A 19,743-nucleotide genomic window follows, 5' to 3' on the forward strand; every position below is an offset into this window, starting at 1 on the left:
AACGTACTAAAACTAACTTAGCATATCAAACTGTAATGATCATATCTAAGCAAATCAAACACTTGTCTGAATTTTATAAACGCAGAAGCTGGTAAATATGAGACACCTGAGCGAATTAAAAGGTTTTATATAAATATTCATTCATCCAATAATACTAGAATAATCATGGAATTCGTTGTTTTTGTGAACTTACTGTAAGATTTTAAGCTTAACACTAAAACTTGTAAAATCATACTTTATAATGCAATAGGTAGAAATAAGTTTTGCCAAGAATCTTGACATTTAGACGTTGACAGAGGTGTTGTCGCGTAGCGTAATACGCCCTCTGGTGAGAGATTGTACTACACAGCTAAGTAAGTACTCAGTCATAATGTAAGATGGTATTCTATGAATGTTTATCTATAATATATACATTGAAACATAATACAAATATCAAAAGATATACACTGTAGTTTAAAACTTGACAAACAGAATAATGTTCAATATAGGCCTAAGATAAATATAACTTTATCAATACACATGTTAATTACACAGCATACACACTTTTGTAAGCATCACATAGTTGTAATTACTTACAGTTTTAAAAAGGTCCAGTCCAAAGACTATTTTTACCTACTTTTTCCTTTACTTGCATTTCGTGGTCAAACGCAGGAACGGCTCAATAAGGCGTGTACCAAATATCTTGATTCACTTACACTGACGATGAATACCACAAAAATATTGGACAATTTTTTTTTTACTTTCTAACCTTTCAAATTTGCATCAATAACAACACCCAGTTCCATTTTTTATGAGCTTAGGATCAAAACTACGTGATAAAAAGCGTAAAATGTCTTACAAATCTGTATTAATTTTAAAGTCTACCTTTATGCATTTTTACATTAAAGGTTTTTGGGGCGAATTTTCATGCATTTCCTCTGCATTCTCCACCCTCATAAAATATTCAAATTTACACTCCGAATTTTGCCGTGCACATGCACAACATGCTACATAAAACGACTGACTTGTTTAAAAGATACTCCTTAATCATTATTTATTTATATTTTCAAAAACAGGTAAAAGAAAGTAGAAATAGCTACTTTAAGTACATGTACCTGTAGGTTTAAATAGCTAGGTAATTAACATGGTGTTTATATCTGTAATTAACACCCTGCTTAGATCTATAATTAACACCGTGTTTGGATCTGTCATTAACACTGTTGAGATGTGTAATTAACACTGTGTAGAGATGTGTAATTAACACTGTGTTTATAGATATTGGATTTTCTTCACTTTAGCAGTGCCACTCTCAGCCACAAAGAGGTTGTCTCTGATGTCCACACATAAACCTAATGGATACTCTAAATCACAGTGAATGTAACGGAGGAACTGTCCGTCCTGATCTAGGATGTGGATACGGTGATTTCTAAAGTCTGCTGTCAGGATGTGACTCTGGCTGTCTGTAGTGATGCCGACTGGAGTAAATGATTGCTTGGTATTAGAGGGATGACCAGTGTATCTAAATCGGAGTTTTCCTGACTGATTGACCACCACTACTGCATCAACTCCCCAGTCAACCACACAGATATCCAGGTTCCTGTTCTCACTGATGCGACGAGCAGATGAATAGAGAGGACGACCCTGATCATCAAACTGAATGCTTTGTTTCTCTGTGGAGCCGGAGTAACGCACGACTTTGGATTGTTTGTTATCATCACTGATCATGGTAACCAGGAGATCATCAGAGGCGGTACGGCAGACACCGCGAGGTCTCCACCCCTGTAGTGTGATCACGGTCTGTATCTTTTTATTCTTGACCCGGTTTATAGTCTTATCACTATAGTCAGTATAAACAAGATCTCCGTCCCGTGTCACTGCTATGTCCCCTGGTTTGTTCCCTGACTTGGTTTGTATTGATGTCAGTAGTTTACTCTGGAGGTTGAGGAGCTTCATGATTGCGTTACTCCCGCATGTCCAGACTTGTTCTTCACTGACACAGCTAACACCGTATAGTATGTATTCATATCCAGTGTCTATGGCGGCGGTGACGCGCGGTTCATTAAGCAGTGGCTTCACTGGAGGAGACGATACAGCTTCTGCTGACTTCATTATGTAGCCTTGTTCTTCTGTGTTAATGGATAATGGCGACAGAGAACCAAACATTTCACGGAGCTGTTCTGTGTTTATTTTCTGAGCTGACAAACTTGGTAATGTAGCTTGGACTTTTGGGGGTAATCTCCTGAACTCGGCATTCCTAGATTTGTAGGTAGAGATTAGGGAGACGTCATTGGATTCCAATATTGCCTTCAGATTTAGAATGATTTGTTTGAGTTCAGTAATACTGTGTGTGATTTCATCTGTGTTTTTATTTAAGGCAGCTAGATGTTTAGTTTTCATCTCCGCAATGTCGGATTTCCGTTTGTTGACAATGGCGGTGATCTCACGGTGTAAGACTTCTCCATGTTGGTCGGCAGCTGTGGTCAGTTTCCCGTACTTCGTTTCTAACTCGGCTTTCTCAGTTTGGACATTGGAAACGATTTCTTCATATCGAGGGAAAATTCTGGTCTCCAGTTCTTCCAAATCTTTTCGTAAATCTTGTGTTTTAGCGCTGAGTTTTTTCTGAATATCTGATATATCGTGACCTTTATGTTTACCAAATAAGGCGCAGGTAGAACAGACGGGAAGGTCGCATTTCTCACAGTGAAGTTCACATTGTTTGTCAGGGTGGCTTGGACATTTTGGGTAGTTGGGAGTAGAACTTCTCTCTATGAACGGTATGACGCGGTGTTTTCTAGACGAATCCAAGAGATGTTTTCCTACACAGTTAGTACAGAGATTTATATTACAACGTTCACAGTGACTCTGTAGGGGGGCAGTTTCACAGGAGTCGCACAGTAGGACCTCCTGGGCACTGCGCCGGGGGTGCAGCATGTCTGGTGTCTGGGTCACATGAGTAGTTCACTGTCAATAAAGAAATGAATATTATATTTTAGTGTCAGTGTTCAATTGCAGGACATGAAATGAACATTGGATATAAATCGTTTAGAAATAAACATTGGATATAAATCATTTAGATGGGAACTGTAAAAAAAAAACAAACAAACAAAACTTGCTACAGATCAAAACAATTTACACGCTAGAATTATACCAAGATAGATTATTATTACATGTATATTATCGTCATAGATTTATATGTACGTATATTACAATAGTACCTTTTGCGACATCACCCCCCCACCCCCCAAATTTGTAAAATTCGCGTTAAAATGACCAGTGTCATCAAACCTGTTTCATTAATAATTCTGACCAAACATATACCTTATACAATTATAATGATTTGGTGGCACTGCGATGTGTATTTAATAGTAATAATTTTGTCTCACCTGTAAATCTAACATGGCTTCCCTGTTCTTTCGACCTTCAGTGTTGTCCCGTGTTTTAAATACCTGTACGTGACGAGATCGACCCTGTATACACTACCTAAGTACGTGTTATCTTATGCTTCAATAGATTTAAAGTCCACATTGTTATCAAACCTTTAGCCTAAAGGGGGGGGAGGGGGGGGGGGTATTAAGCATGACTATGTACAAATTGACAAGTGCGCGTCATACAAGTAAAAAGAACTGATCTTACATTTCATTCGTAACGTCACAAAATTCTACTGTTATAAGGAGGTATGCTACACCAGAGAAATTGTACTGTTATAAGGAGGTATGCTACACCGGAGATATTTGATATGGATAAAAAGTAGAGGGGATTTACAACACTATTTTGAATTTGAAAACTTTCAAATTTACTTTATTTAGTCAAAAAGAATTTACAACACTATTTTGAATTTGAAAACTTTCAAATTTACTTTATTTAGTCAAAAAGAAAGCAATCTGATAAAAATTTAAAACCCCTACTGGATTTGAACCCGAGATGTACGTCAATAGTCGACGTGCTAACCTACTGAGCTACTCGTCTAGGCATTAAACTGCTAAAAGGAAGTCAGCCATTATCACGATGTAGAGTATCTCCTTACAAATTCCCGCGGGACATCACCTCTGGACTTCATGATAATATCCCATCTACACACTGCTTCTATGAAATTTCATCGAGCTGTCAACCCGAATATCTAAACATTTATTCATAAAAGGACATTTTAAACGAAAAGAAATTAAATGACAACAATATCGTTATGTTAGTTGAACAATTTATTTGGAATGTACCAATATCATTTGCCATAACTTGAACTAAGATAAAACGATACCCTTTAATATCAAATGTTTTTCTACGATAGATTCGGGAGCGGATCGTTTGATTTTTTCTTGATTAATTGATTGTATCTTGTTTAACGTCCCTCTCGAGAATTTTTCACTCATATGGAGACGTCACCAATACTGCTGAAGGGCTTCAAATTTAGGCTTATGCTCGGCGCTTTGAGGGTTCTTTACCGTGCCACAACTACAATGACATGGGGCGCATCCGTTTTTAGCTCACCTGATTGCCTGTCCGTCTGTTTGTAAACTTTTTACATTTTCGACTTCTTCTCCAGAACCATTGGGCCAATTATAAGCAAACTTGGCCAAAAGCGTTCTTTGGTGAAGGGCTTTCAAGTTTGTTCAAAGAAGGGCCATGCCCCCTTCAAATGGGAGATAATCACAAAAATGCAAAATAGGGTGGCCCGTGGGGTCATTTAAAAATCTTCTGAAGAACCACTGAACCAGAAGAGCCGAAATGTAGACGAAAGCTTCCTGACATAGTGGATATTCAAGTTTATGAAAGTCATGGACCCTAGGGGTTGGATGGGGTGACAAAAGGGGACCAAAGTTTTAGATACAAATATATAGGAAAAATCTTTAAAAATCTTCTCAAGAACCACTGGGCCAGAAGAACAGAAATTTACATGAAAGATTCCTTACATAGTGCAGATTCAACAAATCATGGTTTCTGGGGGTAAGATGGGGCCACAGTAGGGGATCAAAATTTTACATACAAATATATAGGGAAAATCATTAAAAACCTTCTGAAAAATCACTAGGCCAGGAAAGTTTACATTTATACGAAAGCTTTCTGACTTAATGCAGATTCAATTTTGTAAAAATCGTGATCCCGGGAGTAGGTTCGGGTCACAATAGGGATCAAAGTATTATATGAGAATATATAGGAAAAATCCTTAAATATGAGCCAAGGTGACTCAGGTGAGCGATTTGGCCCATTGACCTCTTGTTATGGTGATCTCCGAGGACCCGTGACATTCACACCTGATGCCGGGCGTTTGGCGATGGAACAGTCACTCCCTGTTCAAACGACTTGGGTTTGTCAATCACTTTGTCTTGTCTTTTTTTTTTTTTTAGAAAATATTTTATTGATCAAATCAAAAGAATTGGGAACAAGTTCTAACAACTGAAGTCCCTTTCCTAGGTCTGTCGCGACTGGGATTCGAACCCCGACCTACCACATGCGGGGCGAACGCTCTACCTCTAGGCCACCGCGGCGATTATAATGTTTTTTTTAGCATGGCCTTGTCAATGTGGTGATCATATTTATTAACAAAATCTAATCAAGTCATCCTTTTTAAATTGTGACATATTTACAACTGTAATTACAGGTCTTTGTGTGAAGGCACGTATACGTTTGAAAATACCCGACCCATTCTACCAAGCAAATTGAAAGGTATAGTTTTATGTACTTTGTGACAGTCACGTGATATTCGATTGAAACAAAAGAACTCCATTAATAAGGCTGATAAAATGAATTCGTTTGAGTTTATTAGTAAGTTTCATTTCATCTTTATTCAGGAATCTCATTTGTGGATGTGTGTTCAACACTCATTGAAGAGTAGGAAGACCTACCTGAACAATATTTCCTCTACATATATCATCGAATGCACTTGGTCACGTGGGATAGTGTGATGATCTTGAGCAGTGAAATCTTGTCAATAAAAGTTGTCTTTTCGAGAATAAATGAAATGTAATTGCATCAGTATTAACTTATCTTATAATTAATCAATACGAGGACAGAAAAGATTATAAAAAGTAGGTTCGATTTCGAATTGGGATACCCATACGTACAGCGATCTAACAGGTGCCCGCTCTATTTCACAATAAAGTGAATGGAGTATTTGACCTGTTATCGACATAAATTTAACCTATTATCATATTATTATAATATAACTATATATCCTGGGAGCGGATTTACATAAGGCATTGCACGACTTGCTTTCCAATCGATCTCTGTTGTTATTTGCATTTTGTAATTACACTGTACATATTATAATAAATGCATGGACTAAGTAGAGTATTTGTTAGATGCGAAACGAAACGAAATCTACCGTAACGAAACAGATTGTATAACTGAATTTTTTAAATTATAGTAATTAAGAATGTCATCTTAGGCCCCTGTGAAAGTTACCACATATAAATGAAATTCACCTCCCTAAAATTGATGTAGTCTTTCGGGTTGACTGATACATAGTTTTAAACGTTGGAAACCCCCCTCCCTCTTTCCCAACGTATGGGGGTGAGGGTAGCCGGCGTCGGATCCGCCTTTGGGCAAAAATACGTCTTTTAGTATTTTTTGCTCTAAAGACAAATATATATATATGTGTGTGTGTGTGTATTGTTGGTTTTAGAAGATAGACAAATAAATTGGTGCAAGACTTTAGTTTTAGTGTTCATGAATATATGAGTTTTGTTAAAACGCCGAACTGAAAACGTAGGGTTTCGGTCATACGGGGAGTGTGGTATGTATAAAATAACGACAAATCGTGATCTTACTAAGTGAACAAGATGAACATCTTGTGTTGATTTTATTGTTTAACTAACAGCGACTGTCTAACCCTATAACCTAACAACGGGTGAAACAACCAATGTATACACATGCACCAAGATGAAGTTAATGACCCCAGTAAGAGGAATTAAAGAGGTTCACACCTGACTTCCTGAGGTTTGGAGTAATGTATTTTTTTGGGGGGAAGTGTATTTTTAATGTCTACATTGAATTAGGAGAATTGGGAAATTAAAAAGAAAAACTGAGGTTGCAATGCTTGTTACATCGTCGCAAGCCACGGCTGAAATGTACGTTCCTCTTCCCTTTCACTCTTGAAAGGGATGAGGAGCGTACGTTTCAGCCATGGCTTGCGACGATGTGCTTGTTATTGAGCTACAGTGTTCTAAACATGACCGTTTTACACTGAAAGATTTATTCAATTAAACTTGATTTGTCTGTTGATGTCAACACAACATAAGTAACACAAATAAATCAACACATAAAATAGATACTTGATCATCTTCTAACAAAACTGATCAATAAAAAGTTTAATACAAGTAAAATGGAAACGAATAGTGACATTTTTGCATTTGAGATGCCAAAAAATTCATGATGTCAAACTTGAGAGTTTAAAAGGGCAATGTCTGTTTCTCAAATTTCACATAATTAACTAAAAAAAAAGAAGAGGGGATTAAAGATTAAAAAAAATTAATTATTGGTGAAAATACTGAATTTTACGGTGGTATATTTAGGACACAGAATTTTTTTTTTTCAAAGATACTAGGCAAAAATTATTTCGTGCGCACGACATAATATCTCGTGCGCACGACTTATTATCTCGTGCGCACGACATAATATCTCGTGCGCACGACTTATTATCTCGTGCGCACGACATAATATCTCGTGCGCACGACATAATATCTCGTGTGCACGACATAATATCTCGTGCGCACGACTTATTATCTCGTACGCACGACATAATATATCGTGCGCACAACATAATATCTCGTGCGCACGACATAATATCTCGTCCGCACGACTTATTATCTCGTGCGCACGACTTATTATCTCGTGCGCAGGACATAATATATCGTGCGCACGACATAATATCTCGTGCGCACGACATAATATCGCGTGCGCACGACATAATATCGCGTGCGCACGACATAATATCTCGTGCGTACGACATAATATCTCGTGCGTACGACTTATTATCTCGTGCGCACGACTTATTATCACATGTTTTCTATATAAAAGCTTGATTATAACCCTTTCCTAGCTACATAACCGTTAGACCAGTCAGTTTCGATTTAATTTGGTACATGCAATTTGTCCTCAGTAACTAAACATTAATACTTTCTTTACAACAGTATGCTAGTGCTCTTATGCATTTGCAGGTTTACATACAGGTTTTCCCCATTCATTGCGTGAGAGAGAGAGAGTGTGTGTGTGTTAAAAACTGCGCTGAATATGGTGTATATGAACAAGGTAATTATCCTTGTGTTGTATACTTTCAATTTATAACAGGGTCACAAGAGGAAATTACATCATCGTTATGTGGAAACTTTACAGCCACATACAATTTTAAAAGTAGAAACAGTGAGAAATGACCAGTGACCCAGGAGCAGGATTGGCCAATAATGGCTTATAAAAATTGATTACAAGTTATTGGTATTTATTGAAATCGTTTGAATTGGGTAAGCATTGTATATAACCTATAAAAATCTTCGTTGGAAACCCACGGGCAGTCTCGCACACGTGAGCCAACACATTGAACTTTTCTCATTTTAATGAATTATCCACCAATGAGAAAGTGAAACTCGGTATGAAAACGAAGATCATGTTATGAAAAAAACCCAGTTGTTTAAGATAAATCCGTAAGAATTAACACGATTGGAGAAATTTCCTTCACAAAAGTGTGAAGAAGCCAATCGGATTAGGGCATAAATTAATCATAAGAACAAGAAAAATTTAATGAGTTGGCCCACGGTCAGTAAGCATGTGCGAGACTGCCCTAAGGATAGCGGCAAGATGAAACCTTGCATCGCCTTTTATCTTTTCTTCAATTTGAAGCCCTATGACAACTTATTAATTTCACTTCCTTTCATATTTCTTTTTTTCATACTAGTATCTCTTGATATCGATAAAAATCTCATAAACATGTATGATATCAGTCTGCAATTATCCATAACGCACTATCTGTCAATCACTTAAACAATTTTATTGATACATTGGCTGATTTAATTCTATATCAGTACAACAACCTCCACAGTTTTTCTTTTAGTTTTCCATACAGTTCCCGGCCAGATGAAGCACAGTCTGGCATTTGCCAGCCATTTTCTTCCATCAGAATGCGACAAATACTATCGAAATCCGGATCATTTGTATTTAAATTAGGGTGGTTAAAAGTACACTCATTTTTGCATGCATTTAAAAACCGATCATTAGACAGCCACAAATAATCCCTGGTGCCGTAATCTTCTGGTGACGTGTACATTATAACTGGACGTCCATGGAGTACGTGCTCGTTTCTTGACCTTCGAATCGGATGCAAATTTCAAAGAAGCTGGATGTCGTTCAATTCCTTCTGATAAAAACACATAAGAATACGAGATAATAAGTCGTGCGCACGAGATATTATGTTGTGCGCACGAGATATTATGTCGTGCGCACGAGATATTATGTCGTGCGCACGAGATGTTATGTCGTGCGCACGAGATGTTATGTCGTGCGCACGAGATGCTATGTCGTGCGCACGAGATAATAAGTCGTGCGCACGAGATATTATGTCGTGCGCACGAGATATTATGTCGTGCGCACGAGATAATAAGTCGTGCGCACGAGATAATAAGTCGTGCGCACGAGATATTATGTCGTGCGCACGAGATAATAAGTCGTGCGCACGAGATATTATGTCGTGCGCACGAGATAATTTTTGCCTAGTATCTTTGAAAAAAAAAATTCTGTGTCCTAAATATACCACCGTAGAATTTTTATACAAAATTTCGAGTAAATTAATTTAAACTCTTTTAATAACAGAACACCTGTTTGGAAAAATATATCAACCAAATTAATAAATTATAACATTTGAACTAGTTCCAAGACTCAAATACTTGTTATAAATTGTAAAACTGAAATACACGTTTAGGAGTATGAAAATAGGAGATATATTTGATGAAACAGAAACTGTAATTATGCAGATTTAGAACTGTTTGATTAATCAATCCTCCGCCACAAAAATATAGTCCCTGTTAAACCCTTTCAAAATGTGAATTGATTTATATATTTTTTAACTGGATAGGGTTCAATAATAGATGTGTAGTATAATTGCACCAATGGCATCAGTATTGAACCAGTAATTACTTAGTTGTAGCATCCTGCGCAGTTGTGATCAAAAGCCCAGGAACCAACTTCCTTAACAGATTTATTTCATAATATATGAAATAGCTAAAAGGCTAATAGAGAATTTATGATTGAATTAAAAGGTCATCTCATTATCAATCTAAATAATAAGATACCAATAATTAGATAAGGAATCAACTGGTAGAAGGTTTTGACTATTTAGTATTGGAGTGCTGTGGTCATCCAATCGCTGTTAGTTAAAGAATAATAAATCAAACACAAGATGTTCATCTTTTTCACTTAATATTATCACTATCTGAGATCGTTGTTTTATACATAACACACTCCCTGTATAACCGTATTGCTGAATGCTAAAGATACAGATCCTGAAGCGTACTACTACACCATTTGCACGGAACGGTACGAAACGATTCTTGCACAGAACGATGAACGGTTTGCACGAAACGCTGAATGATCTGCATGGAACAGTGAACGATTTGCACGAAATGCTGAACGGTCTGCACGGAACGGTGAACGGTTTACACGAAACGCTGACCACTTTGTAGGCGTTGCTTGCACGCTTTGTGAACGGTCTGCACGAATCGGTAGGCGCCCGGGGCCTGCACGCTTTGATTTTTTCGGTATTATTTGGTTCAAATAGTTTCAATATAATTACAGTATTCTAGATACATGTATTTAAAAAAGGTTGAGAAAGAAATGATAATGATTTATTTTAAAATGATTGCTCATGTGCAACGCGGTATATTTCATTTTTGCTTATTAGATCAATGACTTAGTATGAACACGTTGGAATGAAAACACACGATTTTTTTTAATTTCGGAAATAAAAGAAAAATATGCCAAAATCGTATCGTCAAGGAATATTGATTAATCAAATTTTATTGGTTCAATGCTCTATTAAATTCATGAAACTGAATATGAAATGGTCGCGTCAGTTTCGCTATTTTTGTACATTCATTCTGAGTGTCATTGAAATACATTTGCAATTTGTATTTTCCAGGCCTCTTCCCAAAGACAGATGTTGGATAAACCTATACATTTTATATACATGTGTACGTGTATGAAAACAGATAAAATGATTTAAAGAAAAATCTCGTCAGGAAAGATTGACATGCCAAGAAATCCCGTCCGGTCTGAATTCGTTGGCTTCAATAGGGCCATATTACATGCTGATTAATAGTAGCCGTCGCTTATCTCTTAATTGCGGTCACTGATTTATAACGGTTTTTCTATACCGGAGATTTTGCTAAGAATTTCTTGGCATGGTAAACGAATACGGTATAGCCGAGTTTGGAACGGAAAATTTGAAAGGGTGGGGTGGGGGGGGGGTGGGGGTTAGTAAAAATAATTTTAAAAATATGAACTACTGTATCAATACACATTCTGCAGACAGAAAGGTATATTCAATATTCTACAAAATATGCCGGCATCGGGATCGTTCGTGTAATGTGTAAAGGTATCACACCGGTAATTGTCCAATCAAAATGAACTTGGTCAATGGTAGTTCCATATATTTAAAAGAATGATTTTTTTCCCCTACGCGATTCTTCTCATTTCCTCTTCTTCTTTTCTCTTAATTTTTGTACCCCTGATTAGAAAATTTTGTGTAATTTTCGGAAATAATCAGTTGTATACAAAGGAACTATTTGATGTTGGTAGCTGAGGCTACTTCCTGAGGTGCACTCAGGCTGTTTACACACATGTGAAAAACATGTGGATTTGAGTGTAGTCTTGTTTGCGGGTAAAAGCTTTCGAAAATTCTGCGTAGGATGTTGTTTTTGCGGTGTCGGCAGACGAGACGGGTAACAATGAGCATTTCCAACAGCGTTATTCGGCATTAGCGCGTTATTGGCATCAATTTAAACAAGTGATAAATTACAACGTTCTCTAACGATTCATTCAAAATATGTGATGAAGTGCAAGGGGGGGGGGGGTGTTCACAATTTGTAATTTTTGCCATTAATGTGCAAAACTAATTTTCAAAACTGACCAAATAAGCTTGTATGGGGTTATTTGAGTGTTTTTAGTTGAATACACAAAAATCATGACCATGCCAAGAAATCCCGTCCGGTCTGAATTCGTTGGCTTCAATAGGACCATATTACATGCTGATTAATAGTAGCCGTCGCTTATCTCTTAATTGCGGTCACTGATTTATAACGGTTTTTCTATACCGGAGATTTTGCTAAGAATTTCTTGGCATGAACATTTTTGTGCGGGGAAAGGGTTGTGAACGGTCTGCACGAAACGCTAGGCATGACCTGCACGCTCTGATTTTTTTCGGCATTATTTGTTTCATCCTGGGGTTAGTTTAAACAAGGAATAGTTTAATGACTTACGAACACGTTGGAATAAAAGGAAATGAATAGTTTTTAACTTCGGAAATAAAGGAAAAAGATGCATGAATTGTATCGTCATGGAATATCTATTATTCAACTTTATTTATTCATTGTTCTATTGAATTCATCGAAAAAGTCGCGTCCGTATCGCTATTTTTGTACATTCAATCTGAGTGCCGTTAAAACACGTATGCAATTTATATATTCTAGGCCTCTTCTCAAAGACAGATCTTTAATAAACCTATACATTTTTACATACGTGTATGACAACAGATAAAATGATTTTAAAAATTCTCGCAAGACTGGAACATAATCTCGGGCGGAAGGGGGGTGCATCTTGACTGTCGATAAGAACCTGTCACCTTGGATAAGAAAGGAAGATACAAAACAAAAAGAAACAATCAAAATATGAATAAAATGGATTGAGAAATAAATCATATAAATGAATAGATAAAACAAATAATGACTAACTACAGTAATGATCAACAGATATGCGAGCGGATCTAACATCCGATTTTGATTAGATTGTTGCATTTGCCTCAATTTTAAACCTATAGAAAACTGCATTCATTTTTTGAGAGACAAAAGATATAAAAACCTCTTTTGTCATATTTCAATTACCCCCGCCGATTTTCACACCTTCTGTACGAATGCTAATTTCAAATACCCGGATTAGCTGACTTCTATTGCGGTAAAAAAAAAAAGAAGGGGGGGACCTTGGAATTAAAAAAAGAAACTTCATACAAATGTAACAAGACAAATGAATTATTCCTATATACAAAAAAAACCAAACAAATAAATAAAAATAAAATAAAATAAAAAGATAACGAGGACAGAGATATACATGTCTGCACTTGCTAGAAACTACCAAGGGTGAGAAAATGGTATCGGATTTTGCTCTGTCTGGTGGTTTTATAATTTTTAAAACTTTTTTGTGTAATTGGTCAAATTCCCAACAATGTTTACCTGTCCTACATCCCATGCCGAAACAACGTGCACGGTCTGTACGTTTCTAAGGGCGTGGTTTGAACGATCTGCACGTTTCCATGGCCGGGCGTGACTTGATCATGCACGGAACGATTCTTGCACGAAACGATTTGCACGAAACGGTGAACGGTCTGCACAAAACGCTGACCGGTCTGCACGGAACGATGAACGGTTTGCACGAAACGCTGAACAGTCTGCACGGAACGGTGAACGGTTTGCACGGAACGAAACGAAACGCTTTGGAGGTGTAGTAGCACGCTTCAGGGTCTGTATGTACAAATGTACCATAAAGTCCCTGAACAATGTAAATATACACTGCATTGTATGTGTATACACGTGTGTTAAAGAAGTTTTGCCACAAGAGGGGGTGGAGCATTTTTAAAACTCTGTGTGTTCTTTCCATTCTCTACCCTTTGCTCACTAATCCGACTTCACTCGCTACGAGTAAGTCCTGTTGTATGTCTATGGTTTAGGTAAAGAAACATAACTCTTGCAATCAATTGAATTGCACGGTTTTGACACTATACCCCGAGTACTAGTTTCTGTGGAAACGAGGGGTTATTTATATTCGGTCTTTCCTATCCCCCTCGTTTCTGTCCAAGCCTTCATAAAGTATGTGGGAAATCCGTCGCGCTTCGATTTCAATTTATTTCAGCTTACATTTGATGTGAATCGTTCGAAAACTTACATAAATCAATTCATGAATGATTTTGCCGCAAGGGAATACAATTGAAATCATTCAATTCCACACTAATGCAACGATAATCGTCGTCATTTCAAACACTACATCCTTTTGTTATCAAATTCACCTCCATGATAAACAATGCCTTCAGCGCATGCGTCATTTCATTTTGTAAAACACCTAGAGGCCCATGAGGGGTGAACTGTCTTATTCTAGTAAATCGCACAAAAATCTAACTTTTTCAGTTTATTTCTCATCATACGCATTGCCTTTCATTTCTGTGAATGGACTTATATTATTCTTCTGAATATGAAAATGATAAATTACTGGAAACAAAATAAGTAAAAATGTAATTGGGAATAAAAAATATTAAAAGACCATTTGCGCAGTGTGTACTGCATTCCTGAAATGGGATTAGATATCATATTAAAGGAACCGCATCTCATGTGTCTATTTTTCCCGTTTTATATTCATTCATTTTTATTTTCATAGGTTATTATTATTATTATATTTATTCATTATACTTTCCCTTTTTTATTGGGAGGGGGTCCTCTTCTCATAGGGAATTTCATACTATGAATTGAAAACCAACGAATCTATGACAGAACAACAAACCTGTGACATACGAACTTTATCTGTTTATACAGACTGTTAAACTGCAAATCAGTAAAGGCGGTTAATTTCAGTCTACTTAACATTCATTGCCCACCGACGGATCTCAACAGGGGAGGGGGTTGCATTCCCCTTTTGATTTTTTAAAGAGAGAACGAGAGAGAGATTATTTATACGGGAAAATGACTTTTCTCCAACAAGAGGTCAGCGCTTGGAAACAGAAGTGGTCAGTCGTAGATTGAGTTGATGCCAAATGGAATGCTTGTCGGAATTCAATAAAGATATTTTCCAACCCGCAGAAATTATAATTCTTCATCGGCTGCACCTTACCCGTTACCAACTGCAAAGCAGAAAGGTCCTTTGAATTTCAACACGTATATAAATGTACTTACGTTTCGGGCAAGGAGATACTTTCTGAAGTGGCATTAATGAATTATTACCCCTAATATCAAACTGGACATTAATTATCTAACAAAGAGATTCATTCACATGCATCCGAAAAGAATCAATTGAACTCTTGTAGGGAAAATGTCAAATGATCAATGCCGGATCAAAATTTAATTTTAAATATTCATGGGGGAGGGTTTAAAAAATATTGCAAGTTTATGCAATCAGACATTGATATTCATGTACACTGATTATTATTTTCAACATCATCAAATGTTGTTTTAAAGGGTGTGTGTGTGTGTGTGTGTTGATGAAGACTAAGTAAATCCAGTTTTTTGTCAGACATTGAACATTTATCAATGAACATTGTAAATACGTTTGTCATTTTAAATTCTGTTTTAAAGGATGTTTTGATCGGTAACTAACTTATAAAACTGCATGCGTACGATAAAATAAGTGCACTGTACAAAACACATATCGTGGAACATTGTATCAACAACATTCAACAAATCCTTTGGTTCACCCTTTTTTTGAAAATCAAGATCCGCGCCTGATATTATGATCGAGATCAATCAAATATTATTCAATCCCATATATTTCAACACTTTGGGGGGGGGGTGGGGGTGGGGGTGGGGGTGATTTGTTACAACAATGACATTTTCAAAACAAACAGCACAGCAGTTACAATATGCGCATTAATTTCAGACAATATCGGACATGCGATTACATTTTCTTTTATTTTTTCATTCCACCAAACACTTAGAATAATTTATGTAACAACTTCTTCTTTATCTTTATCGTTTTCTGTGTTTTCATCTTCAGAAAAATATATCCATTCACAAAAAATACGATGCGTGTGATGAAAAAATGAACTGAAAAAGTTAGATTTTTGTGCGATTTACTAGAATAAGACATTTCACCCCTCATGGGCCTCTAGGTGTTTTACAAAATGAAATGACGCATGCGCTGAAGGCATTGTTTATCATGGAGGTGAATTTGATAGCGAAAGGATGTAGTGTTTGAAATGACGACGATTATCGTTGCATTAGTGTGGAATTGAATGGTTTCAATTGTATTCCCTTGCGGCAAAATCATTCATGAATTGATTTATGTAAGTTTACGAACGATTCACATCAAATGTAAGCTGAAATAAATTGAAATCGAAGCGCGACGGATTTCCCACATACTTTATGAAGGCTTGGACAGAAACGAGGGGGATTGGAAAGACCGAATATAAATAACTCCCTCGTTTCCACAGAAACTACCCGAGTACATGTTATGACACTTTCCCCTTTCTAATTCCTGTATATACATAGTGCGCAAGCGCTAATTGCTAATCCTTTGACGAAATTCCAATTCAATTGATTGATCGACAGATTCAAACGATTGAATGATATATTGATTGACACATTGGTGGATTGAAATATCGTTTGATTGACACATTGTTGGATTGAAATATTGATTAATTATAAATATTGGGTGAATTATATTTTGATTGACTGAAATAAGGATGGACTATTGATGCTACAACATATTGATTGACTGAAATAAGGATGGACTATTGATGCTACAACATATTGATTGACTGAAATAAGGATGGACTATTGATGCTACAACATACTGATTGACTGAAATAAGGATGGACTATTGTTGCTACAACATATTGATTGAGTGAAATAAGGATGGACTATTGATGCTACAACATATTGATTGACTGAAATAAGGATGGACTATTGATGCTACAACATATTGATTGACTGAAATAAGGATGGACTATTGATGCTACAACATATTGATTGACTGAAATAAGGATGGACTATTGTTGCTACAACATATTAATTGAGTGAAATAAGGATGGACTATTGATGCTACAACATATTGATTGAGTGAAATAAGGATGGACTATTGTTGCTACAACATATTGATTGACTGAAATAAGGATGGACTATTGATGCTACAACATATTGATTGACTGAAATAAGGATGGACTATTGATGCTACAACATATTGATTGAGTGAAATAAGGATGGACTATTGTTGCTACAACATATTGATTGACTGAAATAAGGATGGACTATTGTTGCTACAACATATTGATTGACTGAAATAAGGATGGACTATTGATGCTGCAACATATTTTTTTATTTATTTTTTTTATTGTTTTTATCATTTTCAACAAATACATATACACCTTTTACTCACACTCTCATACAGATTAAAGAAAGCGATATAGACAATTGCATGTATATTTTAGTACTTATTGTTCAAAAAAAGAAGAAGAAATGCTGTTATCATTAATTGAAAAGACATTTCCATTTAGACCATTTCTTTTTGTAAAATATTTGTTCTGTAAGTTTTTCTTCCAAAATGTAGTAATCATATAAACATTTCAAAACATCATCAAAAACAATATTGACGTTCTTTCTTGAATATTGGAATATGTATCTCTTTACTAAGAGGATTATAAAGTTTAAAACCATGTGTTCTTTTTCTGGAAAACCAAAAATAACAGTTTGTACACTAAATCCCATTCTTTTACCAGATTTTTGAAAAATCCAATCTGATAATTTTGTCCATAGTGTAGAGACAGAGGAACAATAAAAAAAGATATGCTTAAATGTTTCTGGTTCTAGTGCACATATTGAACAAAGTGGAGAGTTTTTAATTTTTGATATATGTAGGAGTTTGTTAGTACCCAATATTCTATGAATGATTCTATAGTTGAACCATATCAGTCCTGAATCTTTTGTTACAGATTTGATGTTTGTATATACATGTTTCCAATTTAAATCTAATTGCAAATTTAAATCATTATCCCATTTGTTTTCACAAATAGGTCGATGCTGTGATTTTGATATTAAATAGTCATAAATATTCCTAGAACCTTTTTTGTATTTGCATAGAATTTTAATGAATTCAGGTTGATATGGTTGAAAAGTTGTATCATGTATAAGTAGTTTGATATTAGGCCATGAGTGCATAATAGCTTGTTTTAATCCCTCATATGTAGTAAATGGAATCTGAATTGAGTAATCATTTGTGATACTCTGGTAGCTGATAAAGTTACCATGCTTATCTAATAAATCAGATATTATATGAAACCCCTTGTCATATAATTGCTTGCAAAATATGAATTTATTTTGAATCTTTATTTTATCATTATACCACAGGGGTTCCATAAAAATGTGAAAATTATTCATTTCAAAACTTTCCAAAAATTCTGCGAAGTAAAATAAAGTTTCTTTCCAAAAAGAGTTTCTAGTGGAATTTGCTTTTTGTTTACAGTAAACAGGTCCAAAATGACACAATTTTGTAATGTTACAACCAGTAATTTCAGAAAATAAGCTTATCCAGTTACATGTAGAATTAGTTGTAAAAAGTCTCCTAAACCAAGTTAGTTTGAGAGACTTGATAAATGTTTCTATATTGGTCATTCTACACCCACCATTTTCAAAATCTAATTCTAGTGTTTTTCTAGAAATTTTCTCCATTTTGTTCCCCCATATAAATTTGTAAAAAGCTTTTATAAGTTGCTTTATCCACTGTAAACTTGGTTTGGGAAGCGAAATGAACAAGTGCGTAAATTTTGATAGAAACAAACTTTTCACCACTGTAATTTTTCCTATGGGAGAAATATTTCTTTTTGACCATTGGGTTATTTCTTTCTGGATAGCTGTAAGCCTGTTATCAAAATTAAGCTTTTCCATGTTCTTAAGGTTTACAGTATATGTAATGCCTAAAACTGTGAATGGTCCTGTTGTCCATTGTAATCCAGTATCACTACAAAAAGTATCTTTAGTATTAATCTTAGAACCAATCCAAATTGATTTGGTTTTGGAAATATTGGGTTTTAAACCTGAAAATTTTGAAAATTGAAAAAGGAGATCAAGAGCACTTTTTAGACTTTTTTCTGATCCATCCAAAAATAAAACTGTGTCATCTGCATATTGTATTAAACAAATGCTACAACATATTGATTGACTGAAATAAGGATGGACTATTGATGCTATAACATATTGATTGAGTGAAATAAGGATGGACTATTGATGCTACAACATATTGATTGACTGAAATAAGGATGGACTATTGATGCTACAACATATTGATTGACTGAAATAAGGATGGACTATTGATGCTACAACATATTGAACATAACTAACCAAAGTCGTTGTAGGCTCCGTTTACCTGATCAGGATATAGAGCTAACGGCGGGTGTGACCGGTCGACAGGGGATGCTTACTCCTCCTAGGCACCTGATCCCACCTCTGGTGTGTCCAGGGGTCAGTGTTTGACCAACTCTTTATTTTGTATTGCTTATAGGAGTTATGAGATTGATCACTGTTCGTTATCTTCACCTTTCATCATATATTTCATTATTTGATATACATACTGATGTGTTGTATTGATATGAACATTGTTCTTCAATTGAAAATATGTTTTTATTAAGTAAAGCCATGACAAAGAGTGTCAATACGTGTTGTCGTCATGTTCTATTGAATAAAAAGCACCCTATCTTCATAAATGATGAATTTTACAAGATTATTGAAAAACGATTTGAAAACTTTTACATAAATATCCAACTTAGCTTAATCAATTTATGTCGCAGAATTTTCAGATAAAATTGTTTTACCGCTTGTGAAC

General features: G+C 35.7%; 1 protein-coding gene and 1 long non-coding RNA gene across 2 annotated transcripts; one reads left to right on the top strand and one right to left on the bottom strand.

Annotated features, from left to right (window-relative positions):
• Positions 1–378: 378 nt before the first annotated feature.
• Positions 379–3,447, bottom strand: LOC130050261 (uncharacterized). Its single transcript, XM_056149860.1, has 2 exons — positions 3,363–3,447; positions 379–2,940 (listed from the first exon to the last, which is right to left on the bottom strand). Exon 2 carries the CDS (start codon positions 2,908–2,910, stop codon positions 1,249–1,251), a length of 1,662 nt encoding a protein of 553 aa, XP_056005835.1. The 5' UTR covers positions 2,911–2,940; positions 3,363–3,447; the 3' UTR covers positions 379–1,248.
• LOC130050264 (uncharacterized) lies at positions 1,640–5,943 on the top strand. Its single transcript, XR_008798706.1, has 3 exons — positions 1,640–1,774; positions 5,573–5,637; positions 5,763–5,943. It is a non-coding gene; the product is annotated as an uncharacterized LOC130050264 (long non-coding RNA).
• The last annotated feature ends 13,800 nt before the right edge of the window (positions 5,944–19,743 follow it).

This window comes from Ostrea edulis, chromosome 9 (genome assembly GCF_947568905.1).
Source record: "Ostrea edulis chromosome 9, xbOstEdul1.1, whole genome shotgun sequence".
Classification (NCBI taxonomy): Eukaryota; Metazoa; Mollusca; class Bivalvia; order Ostreida; family Ostreidae; genus Ostrea; species Ostrea edulis.

Excerpts from the sequence above, each read along its gene's own strand:
- LOC130050261 (XM_056149860.1), bottom strand. The coding sequence starts at position 2,910 with ATGCTGCACCCCCGGCGCAGTGCCCAGGAGGTCCTACTGTGCGACTCC.